The 25183-nt window shown below is 40.3% G+C and overlaps 1 protein-coding gene across 2 annotated transcripts in view; it reads right to left on the bottom strand.

Annotated features, from left to right (window-relative positions):
• PXDN (peroxidasin) overlaps positions 1 to 25183 on the bottom strand; it is a 72610-nt gene that overhangs the window by 21764 nt on the left and 25663 nt on the right. The window contains exons 2-14 of one of the 2 annotated variants that reach the window (XM_053380782.1): positions 24968 to 25039; positions 23919 to 23990; positions 17774 to 17845; positions 13786 to 13857; positions 11732 to 11803; positions 10186 to 10355; positions 8052 to 8169; positions 7385 to 7554; positions 5955 to 6227; positions 5728 to 5844; positions 3946 to 4104; positions 2090 to 2202; positions 1109 to 1265 (exon numbers count right to left, since the gene is read on the bottom strand). In XM_053380782.1, coding sequence (XP_053236757.1) covers positions 1109 to 1265; positions 2090 to 2202; positions 3946 to 4104; positions 5728 to 5844; positions 5955 to 6227; positions 7385 to 7554; positions 8052 to 8169; positions 10186 to 10355; positions 11732 to 11803; positions 13786 to 13857; positions 17774 to 17845; positions 23919 to 23990; positions 24968 to 25039 — 1637 coding nt within the window. The remainder of the gene's footprint in view (positions 1 to 1108; positions 1266 to 2089; positions 2203 to 3945; positions 4105 to 5727; positions 5845 to 5954; positions 6228 to 7384; positions 7555 to 8051; positions 8170 to 10185; positions 10356 to 11731; positions 11804 to 13785; positions 13858 to 17773; positions 17846 to 23918; positions 23991 to 24967; positions 25040 to 25183) is intronic. The other variant, XM_053380783.1, reaches the window with a different exon arrangement.

Raw genomic sequence — 25183 nt, 5'->3', positions numbered from 1 at the left:
GCCAGGTAGAAGAAACCTCGCCAAAAATAGCCCAGTCCAAACTCTAGATTACCTTTCTAACAGCATCCTCTGAAACAGGAGACAATGATGTACCGCATTTTTCGCCCTATAGGACGCACCAGCCCATAGGACGCACCTAGTTTTTTTTTTTGGGGGGGGGGAATAAAGAAAAAAAAATATCCCCCCCCAGCCGCGGGAACTCCCGCAGGGCTCCCCAGGCTGCGGATAGCTTCCCGAAGGGCGGGGCGCTCTGCTTCAGGGCGCCCCACGCTCCGGGCAAGCAGGCTGCTATCCGCAGCCTGCGGATAGCTTCCTGAAGGGCGGGGCGCTCTGCTTCAGGGCGCCCCGCGCTCCAGGCAAGCAGGCTGCTATCCACAGCCTAGGGAGTCCTGTGGGAACTCCCGCGGGCTCCCCAGGCTTATGGATAGCTTCCTGAAGCCTGGAGAGAGAGAGGGGTTGGTGCGCACTGACCTCTCTCGCTCTCCAGGCTTCAGCAAAAGCCTGCATTCACTCCATAGGACGCACACACATTTCCCCTCCATTTTTGGAGGGGGGAAAGTGCATCTTATAGGGAGAAAAATACGGTGTATTCTTCTTATTAGCAAATTTGCTGTCAGACACCTTATCATCGAGCTATCCAAATAATAATTAAATATGCAGTAGAAATTATCTTCACTTGGTGTGCCTGACACCTGTGTTTCAAAATACCTTTCCATTTCCCTCATTCAATTTGATGTTCTAAAATTTAGCTGAGCTTTTTATCCATTACCACACAGACTTACTCTATCCGAAGACGAAGAGGGAAATTCTCTCCCTGCAACCCTTCCCTTTTAAATTAAAGGTAAAGGGACCCCTGACCATTAGGTTCAGTCGCGGACGACTCTGAGGTTGCAGCGCTCATCTCGCTTTATTGGCCGAGGGAGTCGGCGTACAGCTTCCGGGTCATGTGGCCAGCATGACTAAGCCGCTTCTGGCGAACCAGAAGTTCTTATAATTTCTACATTCTACCACCAGTTATTGCATTGCCAGTGAAGCCTCTTCACTTCTGAAGATCCTGGTAATATTTTAGAGAGATACTTCCACACCAACTGCAGTTTATAAATCTTACCGTTTACACTTAGTACCATACTAACTGAAGAATATCCAATTGTATTCCTTGCAACACATTCGTAACGGCCTTCATCTGCTGGTCCAACATCACGAATGGTAAGAAATCCCTCAGGGCTAACGTGAAATTTTCCACTTTCAGTAACTTGAACACCATCCTGCAGCAAATCAGAAAGCCAATTTAATTTACTGTTTTAAGTCCACCTGCTGGTGATAATCAAACACTAACAAACTTAAATAAATTAAAAAATACATTGTATTAATAACGAGAGCTATGCATGAAGAATATAGGATGGGATTCAACTGTAAGCAGAAGTCCTGTGTGCCCCTCAAAATTGGCTCCAGAACCCCCCAGAACAGCATGCAGGGAGAAGGGATTGTTCCTTTTGCAAGTTGAAATGTTTGCCTTTGGCTGAAGATGAATTCCTCCCATACTATTACCAAGTAGGAGGGCAACTTTTGAGTCTCATATATTCAGCATTTCATTTATAAATTACAGTGCTTTGTATAATTTTAAAATTTATAAGCATGGAGATTGGAGGATGGGTCATAGCCAAATCTTTTCACAGAATTGAGAAAGTGTTAGAAGTATTATTCCCCTCCTGCTTACTGTTCCAAAGCTTTCTTCAACCATTCTTGTTCAAATTTATTTGTCTTCCTTCCCTTTGTCACTTCCTACAGTTTAATATTCCAGGCTCTCAAATGAGGAATTTCTCTTTCCCCCCAGTATTTTGCATATAAAGCCTTTGCTGCTAGTATCATGTATATAAGCTCTTTGCCTTTAGGAAGCATATTTTCCAGATTAATTGCATTGTTAAGTACCTGCAGTTTGAATAACTTTTCCAAACACATGGTCTCAGAAAGAAGTGAAACTAATAATTTATACCAAGGCGCCACAGCTGTCAGCTACCATATGCTTTGTAAAGAACGAACCACACAGGAATTTGAAAACCCATTCTTATTATAAACATGAGTTTATTACCTTATTCCATGTTATTACTGGCTCAGGCTCTCCTTGAGAACTGCATGGAATCTGCACATTTGTGCCAACTACTACTGTCATATCACTTGGAACATTACCAAACACAGGGGTTACTAAAAAATAAAATAAAAGTTGCACAGAAGCAATGACAAGTGGGTAATAGTCTTTAAACAGAAACATTCACATTCATCGAGGCTACAGTTGTACACCCACAAACCTGAGGCTAAGCCTCACTTAACTCAAAATTGCTTAAGTCTGAATAGATATGTTTAAGATCACCGTATTTTTCGCTCCATAAGACACACTTTTTTCCTCCTAAAAAGTAATGGGAAATGTGAGTGCGTCTTATGGAGTGAATGGCGCTGCGCAGAGAGGGAGAGCTGCGCAGTGCCCTTTCAGCAAAGTGCCTGTCCTGGCTTCTGCCTTAGCCGTGCGCAGCCTCTTCGGGCAGGGGGAGCCTTCATCCCGCTGCCCTGAAGAGGCTTGGCGCGGCTATCCCAGAAGCGAGAACAGCCAGAGGCTATCCCAGAAGCCAGATCCCTCTTGCTGTTCTGGCTTCTGGGATTCAGAATTTTTTCCCCTTGTTTTCCTCCTCCAAAAACTAGGTGCGCCTTCTTATAGAGCAAAAAATATGGTATATTACAGTAGTACCTCGGAAGTCAAACGTTATCCACTCCGGAAGTCCATTCAACTTCCAAAACATTTGGAAACCAAGGTGTGGCTTCCAATTTGTTGCAGGAAGCTCCTGCAGCCAATTGGAACCCGCAACAGACTTCGGGGTCCAAAAGAATGTTCACAAACCGGAACACTCACTTCCGGATTTGTGGCGTTCGGAAGCCAAATCGTTCGACCCGCAAGGCGTTCGACTTCCAAGGTATGACTGTATAACAGGGCAATCCTATGAATGTTGACTAGAAACAAGTCCCTTAGAGTTCAATGAGACTTAGCTCCAGGTGTGCAGGATTGCATTATAAAGTACAGTGGTACCTCAGTTTAAGAACAGTTTGGTTTAAGAATGATTTGGTTTACGAACTCTGCAAAACCGGAAGTAGTGTCCCAGTTTGAAAACTTTACATCGGTCCAAGAATGGAATCCGAACGGTGGAAGGGCACCGGTGGCAGGAGGCCTCATTAGGGAAAGTAGGCCTCGGTTTAAGAATGGTTTCGGTTTAAGAACGAACTTCTGGAACAGATTAAGTTCATAAACCGAGGTACCACTGTAAAGGTTTTTACCTTGAAAACATCCCTCTCACCTAAGAACATTCCTGCCAGTAGGAGGTTACTTCATGTTAATACTCTTTAAAAATTGGGCCTGTCTTATGTACAAAATAATACAGTAACTCAGTATCATTCAACAATTATTTATGGAGGCTTCAGCAGCAACAGACAGTAAAACAGGCAATGTTGCCCCACCCTCCTCCTGAGAGGGGTATCACTGCTGCTTAAGGGGAGCAGGCAGGAGGATGGCCAGGGCAGGACGCTGCGGGCACACTGGCAGTGCCAATTTGCTGCTCCCACTGGCACACCCCTACAGCCCTCATTCTTCCACTTGCCCTGCTTCTCTCTATTCAACTAAAAATTCTGGTGATGAAAAAATTCTGTATTTCATCGCTCTCCTCCCTATAAATGTGCCAAGCTTTATCTTCCTAGCTTGTCTCCAATAGAGAGATTACATCCATCTCTCTCTCTCTCTGTGTGTGTGTGTGTGTGATAAATTGAACCGTATTATCAACTGTATACTTAATGGTTCTTAACATGTGTATGTTCAAAAAATGGAAAATCTAGTCTGATTTCAAACCGAAAGATGGTTTAAAACATATTAAGAATCTGGATGAACATGAGTTTTTGTGAACCTACCTCTAGGCTGTACAGTCAGATGAACAGCAACTCTTTGAGATCCTACAATGTTAACAGCTTGACATTCATACTGGCCTTGATCATGTAAAGCAACTCTGGAAATCCTCAGTGTTCCGGATGATAGGACTAAGTGCCTTCTGTCTACAGAAAGTTGGCTTCCTGAAACACACAATTATTTTTTCCAAAAAAAGGAAAGTATTGCACCATTGATTTGATGCTGGGTCAACAATATTTCCAAAGCATTCTTCGTTCTGGCAACCTCTTTCTTACAAAAAGAAGATGGAAATAGGACAATTAAAATGGAGAAATTTTACCTGGTTCCTGTTAATATCATTCCCCTCCCCAGCTTTCCCAGAAAATGCAGCATGGTGAGGGAATGTACTTTAAGAAAATATTTATATATATTCTCAAGCCTAAAACAACCCTGTTTTGACCATCTCATATTTGTACAGGTCTGGGTTCAGGCCTCTTTGATTTGGTGGAAGCTCATATTTTGCATTCTCCCAATTGTGGATTTGCCTTCTTCACTAAGCTTAGCCAAAGAGATTTTAAGGCACTAAGAATGATACCAGAAATGATTATTGCGAAAGAATAAGCCAAAACTGTTTCCCTCTTACAATTGTATTGTCTTAATTCCACTGCAGAAACAGTAAAACACTTTTGAGATAATGGAAGATTTTTAAAAAGTGAAGATTAATATCAAATATCATCATGTACTAATACAGCAAATGCTGTCTACTATACTTTTTACATCTTCTTCTGTGCCTGCTCTATTTTAATAAATATATACAAATTTTGAAATAAAACAATAAATTCTAGCTTTTCACCTTGATCACGAACAAATTACTTGGAAGCATATCCTAGTGAAATCAACAGTTCAAAGTGATCAACACAATTCTGCAGGTTCTTTAATGCAAGTGTAAACAGTAACATGTGTGTATTTGAGTTCTTCCACCTGTTTCCTCTGCAGCAGCTGCAGAGGAAAACAAGAGGAAAAATCTGTGAATGGCTGAAACTTCTGCACCTTCATATAATATATTTAGAAGAGGAATATCTTCACAATCACGTAAACATAAGTTGCTAGGACTACAGATTAACTAATAACATGTATCTGAAGGAAGTTTCAAGTCATTATCAACTAAGAAAAAAGCTCAAATCTTGTCTCTATTTCAGATACATAAATTATATGTGATTAGAGCCTACAATTCAAAGCATATGTAATGGTCACATAACATGTGTCATGTAAAATGTGTTATTAACCTTTAAGGGAAAAAAGGAAGGAGATAAACAAGGTTAAAGTTGATGGTTGTATCAAGTCAAGTTGTCCTATTCACACAAGAGCATCCATTTATGCAACTGAACCTTGGGGGGGGGGCAGGGAGAGAGATTCAGAGGTAGGAGAGAGGTGGGAAGTTCTGTTGTGCAAGGGAAACCTTCCTTGGATAAAGTCCTAAGCCTAGAAATCTTCCAAGTTAATCAAAAGGCAAGAGCAACATGTGGGACAGAGGTAACTGATGGAACAGCCAAAGAATGGAGACCATCTGGCCATACCCAATAATGACCAAATTCTCCTGAGCTAAACTTCAGGGGCTTTTAAAGCCCAACTCAAATGAGAGGTGAGTTTTTGAAACTTTCAGTCACCAATAACAACGGTTACTAGCAAAATCAGGGAAACTGAAATAGACATAATTTCTTCTAGATCACATAATGGCTTGAATTTTGCAAAAACGTATTGATTTTTTTTCAAGGTGTACAGATTTCTCCCCAAATCTAAATTCTTACCTCCTTTAGTCCAGGCAATGACTGGCTGTGGATATCCCTGGGCCTCACAAGGGAAGTCAACAGTTTGTCCCTCAATTACTATTCTGTCTTGAGGAGTCACAGTAAACTGAGGTACGGCTATGTGATAAAGAGAAAATGGAAAAAGAGTCAGAATATATACTTCAGACTATAGCTCATGGAACCACAGAACATCGGTACTTTAGATTGTAGATCTAAACACCACGTACCTTGAACAATGATGAATGCAGTCGCATGGATGCTATCGATGCTGTTGGTTGCGAAACAGGCATATTCTCCACCATCTTCCTGCTCCACGTTTTGGATGTAAAGCCCTCCTGACGGAGTTATGGTGATGCGAGGGTCACCTGGGAGAGGAGTTCTGTCCCCTTTAGTCCATGTGATCCGTGGCTGGGGGTGACCGGTTGCGCTGCATTCCAGGGTGACACTTTCTCCAACCAGTACCTCTGTATTTTGGGGGTGAATCACAAAGCTTGGCCTAGCTGTAACAAATGGAAGAATGTTTAAGATACCCTCTGTTAACACCAGTATTCTGGCATTTAGAGAAATGAAACGAAAGAAATGTACACTCTTTAAAAGAAGTTGCTGTATCGTATTGTTTTTCAGCGCCTTATTAAAATAAGGACACGGCTAGTAAACTTGGGTCATGTTCATTCCATATATAAAAGCTGAGAAAGGAAGCACAGCATGAGCGGACAGGAAAAAGCAAACTGAATTTTCCCTTGATCACAGTACAGTGGTACCTCATGTTACATACGGTACCCTTTGCGAACACTTCGGGTTACGCGCTCCTTGTTGCGAACTTTGCCCCAGGATGCGAGCGGAAGTTGCGCTTTGGCGGCGCGTGCGCAGCGGGAAACACCATTAGCAAAAGCGTACCTCATGTTATGAGCGGTTTCTGGTTACGAACAGACCTCTGGAACCAACTAAGTTCGTAACTGGAGGTACCACTGTAAAACTAGCAGTAGGCAATGTGGTGGGGCCATAGGAGCCAACCCCTAGGGGCCATGGGGGGGGGGGTTCGGCCCCCACAGTAAGTGACAAGTGAGATGCTGAGGAGAGGGGGAACTGAGACGTGACAGAGACTGACAAAGTGCAAATATAGCCGCAGAAGCACCAGATTGATTCCACCAGTGCATTTCTACTGCCCCAACGTCCCTGCCTCCTTGGTCTCTCCTCCTCCTTCCCTGGAAGCAGTAGCAACACAGTCATCAGGAGGTCAGATGAGAACCGCTTCCCTGCCATACCTTCTGCGGCTGACTAAAGCTGTTTATCCCTGACTGTTTTTTCTTCCTGCAGCATTTGTTCCTGGCAACTGAGTTCCACCAGGAAAAGTGCTCTGCTCCCACTCGCAACTAATGCACTTTAAATCTCACCCACCTCCTGTTATATAGGCCCTGTATCATAAGGATATTATTATGTTATAGGGAATCTGGTGCGGCCCTAAATATTTCTGATTTCACATGACTTCTAAATTTACAAAATAAAAATAAAAGGAAGACCCTGGTCAGGCTGTTTTGTGTGTTCTAGATCTGCAACAGGTCATGCAAATTATATTGTACTATTAAGCTTATCTCTTTGAATAAGAGGTATGCAACATACTATTTTTTTTAAAAAATGGCATTAGAAAAATACACACCTGGTGAACCAAAGTAGCGTAGAGTAACTTCTTGAGTTTTCACTTCTCCTGCCACATTTTTGGCCATGCACTGGTAAATGCCCTGGTCAGTCTCTTGAGTGTTCTGAATCATGAGCGTGCCATCATCGAGCAAGTTCAAACGGGAATCCGTTTTCATACTGAGCTCATTACTATGGAGAGAGAAAACTGTGGGACTAAGAACCTTTAATTTATAAGTATTCTAAAAAATTACCCTAAAAAACTGAGCATGAATTTGTTCAGTGTGTTGTGTGTGCAGGCCCTCACAGAACTGTATAAAAGCAAAAGATTCCAAGGGTCATCTAGTTCCGCAGGAATCACAGCTAATCTCAAATTAATCAGTTTTTGCAAGTGATCTGATGTTGGTCAATGAACTCTACACAGAGAAAATTATTTTCTAATAATAATAATAATAATAATAATAATAATAATAATAATAATAATAAAATAATTTATTTATACCCCGCCCTCCTCAGCCAAGACCGGGCTCAGGGCAGCTAACACCCGATATAAAAACAAATAGATTGAAATACAACTTAAAAACAAGATTAAAATACAACATTAAAACACAGCCTCATTTCAATGGAAACGCAAATAAAAAACTTGGGGGGGGGGGTGAAAATGTCAAGTCTTCACCAAGCAGCCTTACTTGTTTCGAAGCCAAATAATTTCTGGTTTGGGATTGCCTTCAGCTCTGCAAGTGAAGTAAACGGTATTCCCTGAGGTAACATCCACATCCTGAGGCTCTGACGTAATTCTTGGTCTCTCTGTATAATCAACAAAGCATTTTTTTTTTTTAATGTGACTGAAAAATAAACTATGAATAGGTTAGCTCTTCCATTTTAACGTAAGGTATAAACGATTAGCTCTCACAGATGAAGCTAGGCTGTGCGAACCTAAACACTATTAAGCATATCATCAGTTATTATTTTAGGCTAATAATAAAGTTTTAATATAAAGTTTACAGTACGAAGATCAATATGCCATGCATTGCACAATTTCTTTAATGTCTCCTTCTAAGAACAGTTTTTAAAATGCAGTGTCATACGTATTACAGCTGTCTTAAATAACTGTACCACCAAGAGTTTTCAGACTTTCAATGCAATGACAGAAAAACCGTAGAGGTAAAAAGAACCACATGAGGCATCATTTAAAACACATAACAGTAGACCTTCACAGCTTGCTGAACACAATACTTAAGATCCCTGCTGGAGCAGAACAAAGGCCTAACTCGCCCAGCATTCTGTTCTCACAAATGCTTATGGGTAGCCGCAAACCCAGACATCAACTATGTTATGTCAGGATCCTGACAATACTCTTTTTTTTTGCAGTCCCAAGCAGGCAGCCAGAACAGGTTGTTTAATAAAGTCCAATGGGCCACATGGCTGGCTAGATTTGGTGGTTCACAAGTCATGCAGGCCTTGCTTAAAGTATCCTGTATCTCTTTTGAGGGTTTTAATTTCAGCTCTGTCATTTTATGTGTATCAACGCATGTTTGGCTGCTTGCCTAGAATTTCTATCCTCACATTTACTCAGCCATCACACGACACGTGCAAATTTCCAAGCAAGATGCCCGAATCATATTTTCATTATTATAGGATGAAGTAGTAATTCACGGACATTTAATTACGCTTCCAACAATCCTTTCTGTTTCAAGATGTGTGGGGTTTTTTTAAAAAAAGTTTATTACATTGGGCAGTATCCAATGATGTACATAGTTCTGTTGACACAAGGACCTCTGGCTGAGCACTGGTGTTTCCACCTGACTCTCTACCCTCTGTGCATGCCCCCTCAATCTGCTCTGAGGTCTCTCCCAACCCTTTGGAAGGGAGGTAAGTCAAGCCCAGGCAGACACTGTCTCTGGCTAGGGGCAGCCAGGAGGGGAGGAAAAGCATGCTTTCAGGGGCCAGTGACTTGAGGGCATTCCATGCCTCATGAAAACAAAGAAGACATTGGAAGAGCAGGGTTGGACCAAATGACCCTCAAGGTCCCTTCTAACTCTACGACAGTATGATTCTGTGATTTGGGGAGGGCGTGGGGGCACAAAGGGAGAGGAGATGGAGGGGAAGTTCCATTGTCCAAACAGAAATAGCAGAACCACTTTGTTGGAGACTGCCCATACCTTTGTGGATTATTGCTAACAAATGCCAAGAAGGGGCTGCCATACAGAATGGCGTGCTTTCATAATGCAACAAATAAATGAGGATGAGTCAGGAATCAATGGAGTAGAGAGATCCCAGGAAACAATTAAATTGTTTATTGTTAATATGAAATGCACATGGGCATGATGTAAGGTAAAGGTAAAGGGACCCCTGACCATTAGGTCCAGTCGTGATCGACTCTGGGGTTGTGGCGCTCATCTTGCTTTATTGGCCGAGGGAGCCGGCGTACAGCTTCTGGGTCATGTGGCCAGCATGACTAAGCCACTTCTGGTGAAACAGAGCAGTGCACGGAAACGGCGTTTACCTTCCCGCCGGAGCGATACCTATTTATCTACTTGCACTTTGACGTGTTTTCGAACTGCTAGGTGGGCAGGAGCAGGGACCGAGCAACGGGAGCTCACCCCATCGCAGGGATTCGAACCGCCGACCTTCTGATCGGCAAGTCCTAGACTCTGTGGTGTAACCCACAGCGCCACCCGCGTCCCATGGGCAAGATGTCCTTCTCAACAAAATTTAGATATCATTCCCATCCACCCCGGAAACAGACAGATGGAGGCAAATTTACACACACACACACACACACACACACACACACACACACACACCCTCAATCCATCTTACCACAGTTAAGTTCTTCTGGTGTTATTGTGGCCACTGATCTTCCCTGGATTCTCCTTGGATATTCACAAGTAGCTGCAGCTTGCGCATTACCGGACTCTGCATATGTCTTCAGCAAATCTGCTAGCCACAGTATTTCACAGTCACAGTGAAGTGCATTTGAATCCAGACGCCTGGACAAAACAACAAACTGTACATATTAATGAAATCAAGCATGACACGTATGTACTGTGAGATGCTGTAACACTATGCAGAATGCTAGTGGGAAACCTGAAAGCCAGGAGATCCTAATTTCATTGGCGCCAGTTAAAAGTGAATTCAGCTACGAACCTTGTACTGAATGAAGCAGTCTTTACTTGGAAGAAAATTTGAGAGACAGACTAAGGTTACTCTGCATCAGACATCAGTCAGTTGCTACAACCCGAGTGCAATTAATCAAGGGGTGTGTTTAGTGAAGGATTGGAAGCGGGGGCTAAGAGACAATTTGAAAGAATAGTATTTAAAACTCGGGTGTTGCTGAGGTCCACCTGGGATAAAATAAGTTAAAATGCTGCCACTGATTCCAAATCTCCTCCCCACCTAACTCCATTTTCCCATCAAATGACACACAGATATTATTACTTGTTATTTTTCTTAAGATTAATAAACTGTGCTTTTATACTAAATTTCCTTTTTTCTCTGTGTATATTGTAACGTTTTATGGTTGCTAAGGCCATTGGCTGATGCGAATAAAGTTGTATCTATCTATCTTAAGATTAATAAACTTAAACGGTGCAGTTTTGTGATACACGAAGAAACCACCTCCTTCTCTTGTTATATTAATAAAACACAATGTGGTGAGTGACTAAAATAATAATAATAAAAAAGAGGAGCCGCCAAGATTTTTAAAAGCTGTCACTATTCAGTCTACACACTAGAAGCTCATAATTGTCAAGATAAAACATGTAAAACTAGAGGTTAATTTATTTCCTTCTCCAGATGAAACAAGGTGAAATGAAGATACGATAGGAAGAGTTCAGGCTAATGTTTAGCAGTGACTCCTGTAAAAAAATTTACGACCCTGGTCCACAGTTTACTCAACTAATGGCAACAGCACCATTACTCACTGCACTGGAATACAGGAAATTGGTTTTGGGAAAGAAACAGATGTGATGAGAGAGTGCGCAAGTCACTGTGACAGATCTGTAATCTTTATATTTACCAGGAATCTGTGCTAGTGGTCGTGAACGAATTGTCAATTACAACAGGTATTCTCTCTCTCTCTCTGTTTAAGATAATAGAAACCTTTCTGCATTTGTAGCACCAAAGGTCAGAAAAACAGGAAGGGGCTTGCTCAGGAGCCAAATGTGTATTATCTGCTGAACACTGAGATTCTGTACCTAGCACAAATCTAGCTTAAGATACTGGCAGGTCAACAATGAGGTAGATACTGCCTCTATCAATAGTTACCACCTGAAAATAGCATATAAATACAAGAGCATTAAAGAGTATAGAGTTAGTTGACAGAAGATTAAGTACAATTTTAAAGGGGGAAAGGAAATTTACTTACAGTCGTTTCATAGATTCCAAGTGACTAAATGTCCCGGGAATTAAATGGGATATTCTGTTGTTATGTAAAAATCTGTTGAAATATTGCATTTACTAATTAGCGGTTTGAATGCCTTATACCAGTCTTTCCCCAGTCTAGCATGCTTCCTATGTACTCCTTTTTAAAAAAAACATGTTGATGTATTTGTTGCTGCATATCATTGTATTTTTATAAGTAATGACCCAATATTCCTGTTAATGACTATAAAATACGTTCGAAAGCTGAGGACATCTGGAAGAAATGTAAGTGATGATGCAGCTCAATCTTATGGAAGTTTTAACTAGTAAATTGAGATTTACCCTAAAGTAAGTGCAGGGCTGTTGCCAGATTTTAGGGGGCTTTGGGCAAAGTATCCACCAAGTGTGGTATCTAGCAAAGTAGTTCTGCTAGCAAAAGGACTTCCACTTGTGCAATGGAACTTCCTCTCTTCTCCTCAGGCACCCTCCTCAAAACTGGTTTGGTGGGGTGAAGAACTCCCAGAACAGGTTTAGGGGGCACACAGAAATCCTTACTTCTGTGCAGCCAGAAGCCCTTACAGTACCTTGTCTGCGCACAACGGCACTGCTTCTCAGTCTCTTGCAGCCTCCGTTTCTCTTAGCCTTGTTCTTGCAGTTTGTTCCCTGTCTCTCTGCTCCCACTTCCAGCTGTGCCCCTCACCCCCGCCAGTTTCTCCCACCCTGCCAACCAGGCATGCTGCGCCCTGCCAGTTGGAAGACCAAGCCGAGAGGAAAGGGAACTAGGCTGCGTAATCATAAAGTGTAGTTCCTTTCTCACTTCCTCTCAGCTCCATTTTCAAAATGGTAGCCGATTGCCTAGGCAGCGGTTGCCAAGATCTCAACAGAAACTGTGCTTGGAGATACTTGAGTGGATTTTATTTTTTTATAATAATAAATGTTTATTAAGATTTTACAAAACGTAGAAATCATAAAATCACATAAATCAAACAATCACATACATCAAAACAGAGAACAGAAAAACAGAAAATACACACTTAGTAAAAAAAAGAAAAAAGAAAAAAGAAAAATCCACTTTTAAATTTCAAGGTTCTATATCCCGCTTTCCTGACCTCCTCACATCTCCCTTTTTTGTGTTCCTCTTTATTCCGTCAAATTCAGCAAATTCTAGCCCTCTTTCAAACCTCATTTATGATTATATATTTCCACTTATTATGTCTCTAATTTCCCTTATCTTGGTCCTTTACTCCACCTTATATACTTTGACATAATATTATTCTAGTCATACCCCCCTTCTCTTTTTTAAGATTCTTTTTTTCATAGCTCTTTTAACCATATCCCAAATGCCGTATTACCTTCACATCCCACATCATTTGATACTTGAGTGGATTTTAAACTGCAATTTATTTCCTTTGCACTGGAAAATCCAAATTGCACTTTTGCCGCGAGATTAGCAGCAGGCTGGGTGGCCAGCCTAGGGTCAATCCAGGTTGGTGGGTGGGTGTGTGAGAGAGAGAAAGAGACCAATTTGTTCACATCCTCTCTCAAGAACAGTGGCTACAGGGACTTGGATTTCAGTTCCAATGTCCAAGCACAGCAGTGCTACTGCACAGAATTTCTTCCCAGGGAAATCTATATATACTGAGGCTACATTTTATTTAGGGCTTATCCAGATGGCAGCTTCCTTACTAGCTAATTTAGCACGGAGTAAAAGAGAGGTTCCAAACAGCATGGCGGCTTTGTGCTTTGAACTTGGGCTGTGTACACATTAATGGCTTGAAACACAGCCAGGTGGTTCTTTTTCTCAAGCCAGATCAGTGCTGCTTTAGGTAAAAACGCATCGAAATGAAGCCTTTCTTAAGAGACAACAAGACAAATATAGATTGTGGCTAACGTCACGCGTACACCACTTCCCAAAGCAGAAGTGAGAGCACCTGGATGTTGAGTAAATGGGGCTGTGTATGCTGTCTAGGATTATAAGGAATCGCCATGGGGACTGTCATCCTCCATGTGAGGGGAAGCTGCCATCTGGAAGAGGGAGGAAACAAAAATAAAACTTACAATCTTTCAAGTTTGGGAAGATGGGTAAATGATTCTGGTTCCAATGTTTCAATTTGATTAAAGTGCAGGTACCTGTTGGGGAAGGGGAAGGGAAGTAAGACAACACAGAAACACAGTGTGCTTAATAAAGGGTCCCAAAGCAGCTGCTTTAAAAATAAATAAATGTGTACAAGTAACTTGGATCCTACAGCCATCCTGCATTGAAAAGAAAGCCCAAGCCTTTATAAAACAGGTGGTGCCCATGATCCCCTAATGCAGTACAAATTATCAGGTAGGATATATATCAATCACGGAGATTCAGAACATTTCAGAACACGCCTATGAATAACATTATATTAAAGGATAATATTTGGACGTGATGTCATATTTTCGTTTATTAAGCATACGGGACTGGATTCAACCAAGTTGTTGGGCAACAAGTCCCACTAACACAGCAGAACTTGACCCCTTTCCCCTCCATGCACCCTCTTCAAATCTGTTTGCTTTTGATGGCATTCCCATATATATATATATGAATATGTATATTCATGTATATACATATATGTATATGAATCATATATATATATATATATATATATATATATATATATATATATATATATATGATGATTGCTTTGTGATTAATGTTTCCATCCACAAAAGAGAACATATGCTTTATCTACGGCAGACATCTTTCTCCTGTAAACAAACTACCACTTACCTCAGCATACATTGCTTATATGAAATAGTTAAGAAATACAATTCTACATTTGTTCTCCAGTGAGAAACTTTCAGCTCAAATTTAAACCTAAAAAAATAAATGCGGTCATTATGCACACATGCAGCAGACCCACTTATGATCATGTGGCACAGCAATGCCTGGGATACAGAAGTAGGGCCATTTTAACCTTCTACAAAACACTGATACAGGAAATAAATGTTTACGTCCAATATGAGCTACGGCATGCAGTTCAATTTCACATTACATGCTTCTTCATTCCTATTTTGGTGAGCACTAGAACAGGGTAGTACCTGACATCCATTTCCAGCACCGTCACTTAAATGATCTTTGGTCACAAGACTGGGATTAAGAGTAACTTCTCTGTTTATACTAATGACTAGAGTAGGAATGTTGTCCTTACAAGTATGGAAAAGGCAGAACATTCTACTAGTCATATTCTCAACCTTCAAAGTTACACAAAAACACACCCAGAAGTAATGACAGCTGTTTGAAAATATCTGTAAGCCTTTTAAGCTATTTTATATATATATTACTACTACTTTCTTTTGAAATATTGCACCCCTAAGAATTTTGCACCCATGGCAATTGCTCTCGTGACCCCCGCCCACACTACGCCACTGGACACAGCTATTGTGAGCAAATGTGTTATTCTGTGATTAATATTCTACCAGTAATGAACCAAGGATATGTTGCAATAACAGAGAACAATAAAAGTTACATAATTCTTTGTACAGTGAAGAATCATTTTGCAGAAGAACAGGCAGAATCTACAGAGCAATGCTTCGTGCCACCACCCATTAAAATGTACCTCCACCTGATATGTATGACAGTAAAAGCATGCAATTTTTAAAAGCATCATCATGCACCTTAAAACAGAAAAAGTTCAAAATAAAAAAAGGAAAGGTGTGTGGTTCTACTTGGAGTAACAAAATCGTACTTCACAATTAGGTACAACACAATTGATATAGGTAGTTAGCATCTGGGATCCCACTGATGTCACAACAGAAGTGCTTAGGGAATGAGGGTGATGGTCTGATGTCACTTCTTAAATAAATGTCTGTGTGTAACTCTACGTCATGCTTGCAACCATACATCAAACTGCTGCATCATATTTCATCACCAAGCTACAGCAAAGCTTCCTATTAAGCAGCTTCTGAAAACCTTAGCGCTGCATCAACACCACAGGAGTATGGCTAATATGAAAACTGATGTGTGTGTGTTAAAGAAAAGTTAATATATTAAAATCAGACAACAATTTTGTCAAATTGGCATCATTTGAAATTCATGGAGAATATATCTATGGATGATGACCATCTATGATAGCTAAACTGGAACCCTTATAATCAAAAGAAGTATCCTTCTGATTTAAAGATGAATAGGCAAATGGGGAGGCTACTTCCAACACATCTTGCTGACAAGATTCCCAGAGGTTTTGGCAGGCTACATTGACCCTTGGTCTGATCCAGCAAGTCAATTTCCTTCCTTCCTTCCTTCCTTCCTTCCTTCCTTCCTGTGCATAGACTCATGCACTGACTTATATTGATTTAAGTCAATGGGATCTGAGTTGGAAGATTAAATCAATGTGATAAAGCCCATTACAGCTTGACTTTCTTACTTTAACCACCACTAAAATGTCATTTAAAAGGATATTTTATTCATTTATTTAATAGATTTCTATACCACCCCTTCAAAATACATAAAAATAAGAACAAAAATATGGCATTAGGCATTCATACAAACAAATAAATACACACTGACAAAATATTCAACTACCACACCCAACAATTCTTCATGAGTTATTCTGCAGAAATTCAGCTATATCTGATGGGATACTAATATAGCAGAATCATGCTGTTGTCTACTGCACAACTGAAGTTTAAAATGCTGTGGCAGGAATAGGCAACTTGTGGCTTTCCACAAATCATTGGATTGGGGCTCCCAACATCCTTGACCATTGGCCATGCTGGCTGGGACTGATGGAAGCTCATCAAACATACTGTACACAGTTAAATCTATATCTGAATCTATCACAGCACTAAGGACTATTCCGGTTTCACACACCCACAGCCAAAATGTACTCTTGTCCCCGTGAAATCCATAAGGAGTTTAGTTTTCTGTAGGTTACAGGGTGTGCTCCCCAGCCATATTTTTCCATATTTTGAGTTTTCCTCTGTTTGACGCAGGGTGGATAAAAATGATTTTTTAATTTTTTTTTATTTAAATTGGATTTTTTAAAATAAAATGCTTCTGGTGGAAAAACCTTTCTAAAGAAAGTTTTCTATTTAAGTTACATTATAGTCCAAAGGCTATTCATCAGCAAATAAGAATTTGTTTTAAGTTTTTCATGTGTGCTAAAACTCAGTCTGGTTTTTTTAAAACAAAAACAACACGTTTAACCACATCAGTTAACAAACATGGATACATATGCTATAATGTTATTGTTTTAAATAAATTGCTTAAATTGTTGTTAAGGAAATGATTATTTTTCTCCTTCAAATAAAGTACAGCAGAAAAGTTGTCCAAATATAAACTGTTAACTTATTAAACCTCACAATTATCTGTCTATGTATTTCTAATACTATAACCAAGTCAGTAATTTTTGATATAACTGTAAAAACTACTCTGATAATTTATTACTCCAAAAATGAAACCTTCATCTGGTTGTAAATATTAAGATTATACCAGCAAGAATGAGTCTTTCTGTTAAAAAAATTAATGTCAAGTCTTACTGACTAGTGACATTTTTAAAAAATGTCAAGTCTTACTGACTAGTGATTTAAATCGATTTGATTTAACTCAAATCCACCCTGGTTTGATGAGCCAAAAGCATACCAAAATTAAAAATACTTTAATTGCAAAAAGTAAAGGCTGGGGGAAAAATCAGAACATAAATTCTACCTGGTTACATTGAGGCAATCAGAAGTTAATTCCACGAAATTCAAAACTGTAAAGTATTTGTAAGAAACAGAAGAACTGGATCCTAATACATGTTTTAATTCTTGTTGCTATACTTGAGTCTGCTCACGTTAAGTCATTATAAAGTGAACGGATAGCCTTGAGATGTAAATCACAAATACAATATGAACACAGACAGAATGAATTTGACAGACACGTTTTCTGCGTACCACTAATTGCAACCACGTTGGACTAGGAACCCATTCCGTGCAGACATGCAAGGCATGCAGGCAAGAAATGTCGACCCAAAACGTGCACTTTTTCTCTGAGGCAACCAAGCAGATGACAGCACAGAAGAGAAAAGGCACTTACAGTTGTTCTAGAGAGGCAAGTCCTTTAAATGCTTGCCTGTCAATTGACTGGATTTCATTCTTGTACAAATAGCTGAAACAAGAAACAATCAGTAATATTAGTATACACAAACGAGAGCTACATTAATGTGGGATGGAATTAAGGCGACACGTGAGGACAGTTTTCCAAATACATATTAGAAAGCAACAAAACAAGACATGTATACACACCAAAAACACTTTTCTTTTCTTTTTAACTTGAGCATCTGCCTGCCATGGTCTCTGGGAGCCAAATAAGATATCGCGCAGGATTTACAATGACACACCAAATAGATTTTGGTTCTTTTTGCTCTTCTGGAAATGTATCTCCACAGAATTCAATTGGCAGATCTGTGGAGCATCTTTAAAGGCATGAAATACAGCAATTGTCTTCTTCTCTATAGGACCACAGAAGTCTTGAGTGAAGCTAGAATGCATGGAATTATTGGAGAAGTATTTTTTTATTTTTACTGGACTGAGATAAACTATTATCGCAATTCTAGTTCAGTAATGTTTCTACTGATATTTGATTATCAGAAAGTGCTTCATCCCAGCCAAAGGATCATTGCTCCATTCTCACAAAAACATTAGCAGATCAAAAATTATAGCCAAATGAATATACAACCCAAATGTATGAAACGCTGGTCCATCAGACTTTAGTTAATTTAGCCCTTAAAACTCTCAAAAGCCACAAAACAAGGTAAATGTTACTGGGGAGGAATTTTATAAGATCACTAACAAATTTGCTGGTACAGAGACCTCTTATTTAATGATTAATTTCGAAAAGATTTTAAAAAGCAAAGCTCCTGCACCTTTGAGAGTTGTGTAGAAGAGATTTCAGCAGGTACACCTGATAAAACTTATTGTTCTACACAACAAATAAAGGTGTAGCAACCTGATCCTCTTTTGCATCCAACCACCCTAATTTGTAATAGACTACATCACAGGGATGTGTGCAAACCTCTTGCTAAATAGCCACAGACATAAGATGGAAACTGACAGGTTAAAAAATGTCACTCCAGACACAGAAAAGAGGACAGCACGACTGAGACTTTCCCTTCATATGTTAACTTGAGCCATCGTTCAGACACCAGAGAATGTTTCTCACACCCACACAGAGAATGCATAAAACTACATAAAAGCTGCATGCCATCTTACATACCAGTACACTAAACTGTACTTTCCAGAAATGAAAGTTTTTGTTAAGCTTGTGTCTTGCTTCTTGAACACTTTCAAAACACTCACAGTGTGCTTTTGGGGTGGGGCACAGCATGTATTTTTCAATCTCCCTCTTCTCTTAGGCAGGTTATTAAAATGCTTCTGTCTTAAGATAGTTAATTAAGCATTTAACTGAAGGGGCTTTTCTCTTTAGGCAACTGGGATACAGCAGTAGCTCCTATTTAAGCCTCCATCTAAGAATGACAGCTGCTGAACCAACACCTGAGTTCTGTTCTTATGGAGTCTCCAGCCTGAGCCCTTCACAGAGCTGTCCAGGGTACCACCAAAGCCTTGTCTTGTCTCTGTACTCTTTAGGATATTGCTCAAGAGAGAACAGTTACCATGCATAAAGCCCTAGCCAGGGCCTTTTCCCCCAGCTGGAACTCACTGGAACTCAGTTCCAGCACATCTCAGGTGGGTGCCATTACCATTATAAGAGAAAAAGGGAGGCATTCATGATGATTTCTGGCACTTCTTTTTCTAGAAAAATTGCACTTTATCATTTCTATAACATACTAAATTAGCAACATACTTTATCTTACTTGTGATAAGAACAGCCCTATGAGTTGGGTCACTATCAGTTCAACAATCAAAAAGATTTTAAATTTCCTGATCACAGAACTTTAAAAGTCTCATTTGCAACAGAACCTTGAGTCGTTCAGCTGTGTACTTAGGCCTTTCAACAGCTACATGTTTCCTAGTGTTTTCAAGTTCTATCAATCAAACAAATTTTACAGGTCAGTTAGGTCATAGCAAGGAAAACAAAGCAATGGCTAGTCCTATGCAATGATCTTTGTCACTAATAACTGCTTATGTATCCATGTATCTTATGGACAGTAACCCGCAGGAGAAACTATCCTCTGTTTCTAGATCTGACACTGACTGCCACAGGGCTAAGGGGGGAAATATAAACTGCCATCTTCACAGTTGCAACCTTAGCTTCACTGGATAATTGACCAGGGTCAAATAACAGGCAGTCAACTGACCGGTACGATAATCCTATTTGTACTAGTTTCTTTGTTATTTCACAGAGGAAGCCAAACCTCTGCCAGTTCACCATTCTTCTAATATTTAACTAGCAACATTATGGGTGCTATGAGTATATTAATACACAAATATTTCTTGTTTCACAGAACTGCTACCATTCAAGAAGAGTAATCAGGGTGTCAAAGGTACCTTGTGCCTAAGAACACAATACATAATTTCTTTCCCCATCTACTAAAACAGGGATGTCCAACAGTTAGATCGCAATATACTGGTAGACCCCCGGGAGGTTTTGGTAGATTGTGGTCGATTGCCAGGTCCCTTTCTGGTCCCACCCCTAAGAAAAGCTCAACAACTTTGCCCTGCATCCCCAGAAAGGTAGTAGATCGGTAGATCACTGGCAGTTTTTAATTCTGTGAGTAGATCGCAGTCTCTTGGGAGTTGGCCACCCCTGTACTGAAACATTGGAATGTTCTTACAACACTACGAGGAACGTACATGGTCTGTTTCTTTTGATTTATACCTCCAGTAGACAAATTACGTTATTTAACAATTTCCCACAAGTAGCTTGCAACCCACTATTTGTAAAGGAATGTGGTCCTCAATGGGAGGTTCCCCATTCTTGCCATAAATAACCAGGAATGCAATAATTTCAGCTTGCAGATTTCAGCTATTTCATTAAATGTGACTTATTGTTGTATAAGGGGGAGGTGGGGGGTGGGTATGGTCACCCAAACTCTCGTACACACCTGACTCCCATCTATCCAGTCACACTCACATAAACACACACTGCTCATCTCTCCACCCATCTGCCACCATTTATTCTTCTTCACAGACACAGATATGTACATCTATCCATTCAGTCATCCATACACAAACACAGCCTTCACTACAACCTGCATTAGAGCAAAACCTCCCATTGATTTCAATGGGAGTTCCTCCCCCACCACAATACAAATGCCAACCATCAGGAAAACACTCTCTGGATCAAGCCCCCGACATAGAGGTAGAAGGGACTTTAAGCCTTTGCCCCTCACTGTGTTCTGGATCTGGATCAGGCCTCCCATATCTGCAGCTTGTGTGTGCACGTGTGTGTGTGTGTTGCAAACTGCAAGTGCCAGGGGCCCAAACTGGACCAGGGCATCCCTAGGAGACATTAAGGGACTCTGTCTTTGCTCCCCCCCCTTGTGATCCCGTGGCCCCCCAGAAACAGAAATCCGTGTTGCCAAAAAAAGTTTCCCATCAAAATAATAGATTGAGGTTGAATCCTGACAAGACTGAAGTACTGTTTTGGGGGGGACAGGGGGCGGGTGGGTGTGGAGGACTCCCTGGTCCTGAATGGGGTAACTGTGCCCCTGAAGGACCAGCTGTGCAGCCTGGGGGTCATTTTGGACTCACAGCTGTCCATGGAGGTGCAGGTTAATTCTGTGTGTCCAGGGCGGCTGTCTACCAGTTCCATCTGGGTAGGCTGAGACCCTACCTGCCTGCGGACTGTCTTGCCAGTGTGGTGCATGCTCTAGTTATCTCCCGCTTGGACTACTGCAATGTGCTCTACGTGGGGCTACCTTTGAAGGTGACCCGGAAACTGCAATTAATCCAGAATGCGGCAGCTAGACTGGTGACTGGGAGTGGCTGCCGTGACCACATAACACCGGTCCTGAGAGATCTGCATTGGCTCCCAGTACATTTCCGAGCACAATTCAAAGTGTTGGTGCTGACTTTTAAAGCCCTAAACGGCCTCGGTCCTGTATACCTGAAGGAGCGTCTCCACCCCCATCGTTCAGCCCGGACACAGATCCAGCACCGAGGGCCTCGGTAGTGGCGCCCGCCCTGTGGAACGCCCTCCCTTCAGAGGTGAAGGAAATAAGCAGCTATCTTCTTTTTAAAAGACATCTGAAGGCAGCCCTGTTTAGGGAAGTTTTTAATATTTAATGCTGTATTGTTTTTAACACTCGATTGGGAGCTGCCCAGAGTGGCTGGGGAAACTCAGCCAGATGGGCGGGGTATAAATAAATTATTATTATTATTATTATTATTATTATTATTATTATTATTATTAGGGCAATGCAAATCGCAGATGCGGCAGGCCCAGTCTGGACTGGGACTGCAGTGCAGGGAAAAAGTTTACGCTTCTACACTCACATCGGGGTCCTGGATCTGGGCTGGGTGTCAGCAGCTGCAATTCCTCCAGAAGACTAGGAGGAAATTACGACAAGGAGGAGAAGCCCCAGATGTGAAGCCTCCAAGGACTGCATACAGTTTCCCAGGTGCAAGTTCCCTAGTCCTACCCTATAGCCTCATTATGAGCCCTTTCCCGCTTTGACTTCTATTCACAATGCTGGTTTATCAGTACTGCACACACTATTGAAAAAATTAGAATCTGTCAAATTCTTTCTGATATCATAATTTGTTGGATTTTTTTGGTCATCACATTTACACCTACTGTTCTCTTCAGTGCAGATGTTAGTAATGTATTTGTGAATTATGAATATTCACAATACTATCGTGTGTATTATATTTAAGAAAATGCTTCAAGGTATCTCTCTGCTGTGCAACTGTTTTAATAAACCAAAGTGCTTTAACACATGTATAATTAAAATAAAACAAACAAACAAACAAATAAATAAATAAATAATAAAATAAAACAATAAAACAACAACAATAATAATAATTTATACCCCGCCCATCTGCCTGGGTTTCCCCAGCCACTCTGGGCGGCTTCCAACAAAATATTAAAGTACAATAGTCTATCAAACATTAAAAGCTTCCCTAAACAGGGCTGCCTTCAGATGTCTTCTAAATAATACACAATTCTAAAAATACACAATTCAACCCAATTCTTTTCTTAAGGAATTAGGACCGCTCAACACTTGCCTGAATTTGAAAGATTCATCACCGAAAGAGAATTTTTACAGGTGCTAAGTAGTTGGTGGTCCACAGTATTAATTGTTATTAAGGATTTCATATGCGCTTGTGACATTTTCATTTTGCTTATATTTTGTAATATTTTAACAAAGATTCTATTAACATATATCTGGGTCTCTATTTAGCATGCAAATTGTTGTGAAACTCCAATTTTTATATATGCTCTGACAATATTGTCTGTATGAAGATACACCATGGTTGATGCAGATTTCTAACCCCAAACTCACACAAAAACCCAAAACCCAAAACAACAACAACCCAAATGGAGGCTAAAGCACACACACAACATATGGAAAGTAAGACTCCACAACTTGTCAACAATCCTCAAATGGAATTCTGTGTAACCTGGTATTTTCTCACAACTACTCACAATGGGAAGACAAATCTCACCCAAGGCTGAAACATGTTGGCTAAGAAAAATACATACTGAACCATAAAGTTATCAGCTTGAATCAGGCAACACTTTACAGGACATAAAATTTAGCATTCATGCTGAAAAAAATTGAAGATCCCCACACTTCTTTGGTATTCCAGGAACACTACAATAATCTAGATTTCTTACTTATAATCATGCCACAAATGGAGACTTTGCATCTCTTACACACAACTCACTGAAATACCATAAAGCTTTAAAATGCACATGCAGATGCCAGCACAATGACATGGTATGTGATGCTGTGATAGCCACACTAACATTAAAATTAAGTACTTTCTTAACACCTGTTGGTTGGTGTGGTGTGTCTTGCGCTGTTATGGTGCACTGAAAATTCTATGTGTAAAATATATTTTTGAAGTTCATAGCAATTGTTTCTTAATACTAATAAACTGAGGTGTTTAATAGTTAGTCCTGGATGAAGTGAAATAAGTAGCACAGACACTGCTATCATTTTCATAATCCTATCAACTTTCTAAACACATTAGAGATGAAAAAATAGCATTTTTTCCACACTGTGCAACACATACATCATACCTACTTTCTTTATAAAAGCATTTCAACTTACAGATATTTTAGATTTTCAAGGTCTTCAAATGCTCCAGTAGGTATTCTTTTAATGTGATTGTTGTTCAGAAGTCTAGAAAATAGATGAAAATAGTTGTTTACTTTTTTTCCTCCCTCAGAGTACATTTTTCTGAGAAATTGCAACTGCACCACACAGAAACAAAATCAAAACGAGCTTAAAGTGATTTCTTACAACTGTTAGTTGAATTTCATTATCCTTTTCAAAATCTTTCTAAACTGTCTGGGTTCAACTGAGACAGCTGTTTAAATTACTGAGAAAGGAAAAGACCGTTCATCATCATGCACTGCAATAACATTCAGCAATTTGGAATAAATTTAAGAAGTTCTCCTACAAACCAGACCGAAGCAGGCAACTGACAGCTTACTCACTACTGTGTGACATTTTCATGGAATCACACAATTGGAAGAAACTTCGAAGATATTCTATTCCAATCTGCTGCCAATGCAAGGATTCACTAAACTAAAACAGCATCTCTCTTGGGTTGCAATCCAGCATTTACTTAACAGCCTCTATTAAAGGATAGCCAAGCACCTCATGAGGTAGTTTGTTGAATGTCAAACAGCTCATACTGTCAGGGAGTTTGTCCAAATGTTTAGTTTATTTTTGTTGGTGTTGTTGAACCTAATCAAGGTATTGCCCGCTTATAGATTGTGGATTTTTTTCTTAAGGACCAGCATGATGTCCTTTGTGTGCTCTCTCTCTCTCCCCCCCCCAGTGTGTGTGTGTGTGTGTGTGTGTTCAGCTTGAGAATACTGACTTTACTGTTCCAGAACACAATCTTAAAACTAGAAGATGACTGACTTTCTACCACCTGAAGGCTGGAATGGCTTTTTGTGTCCAGTCACAAAGTAACACCAACCAATTTGGCTTCTATTGAAATTTCTAACTGGGTGTATCACCTAAACTTTTTGATGGGAGTCTAGTACTATCTGGGGGGCCACAGGTTCCCCACCCCAGCTGTAAATATTATAATAAATTGTTAAACTGTTTACAAAAGGAAAGTAGGTTTTATGAGGGATGAAACTTACAAGGTGTTAAGATTCTTAAGCCGTCTAAATGCACCAGGCTGGATTTCTTTAATCCTATTAAACCGCAGGTCCCTGTTGATGAAACAAATTAGACTCGTTAGTATAGAGATTACCATTTCAGGTCAGCATTTCAATGATCTTAAAACAAAAAACTTTGCTACCAACTTTGCTATATGTATATATTTCTCAATCCGCCTTGCTCTAATCAAAAGAGTA

This window comes from Podarcis raffonei, chromosome 3, assembly GCF_027172205.1.
Source record: "Podarcis raffonei isolate rPodRaf1 chromosome 3, rPodRaf1.pri, whole genome shotgun sequence".
NCBI classification, from domain to species: Eukaryota; Metazoa; Chordata; class Lepidosauria; order Squamata; family Lacertidae; genus Podarcis; species Podarcis raffonei.
The sequence above is the reverse complement of the archived record's forward strand: the minus strand, read 5'-3'. Positions and strand labels throughout refer to the sequence as shown.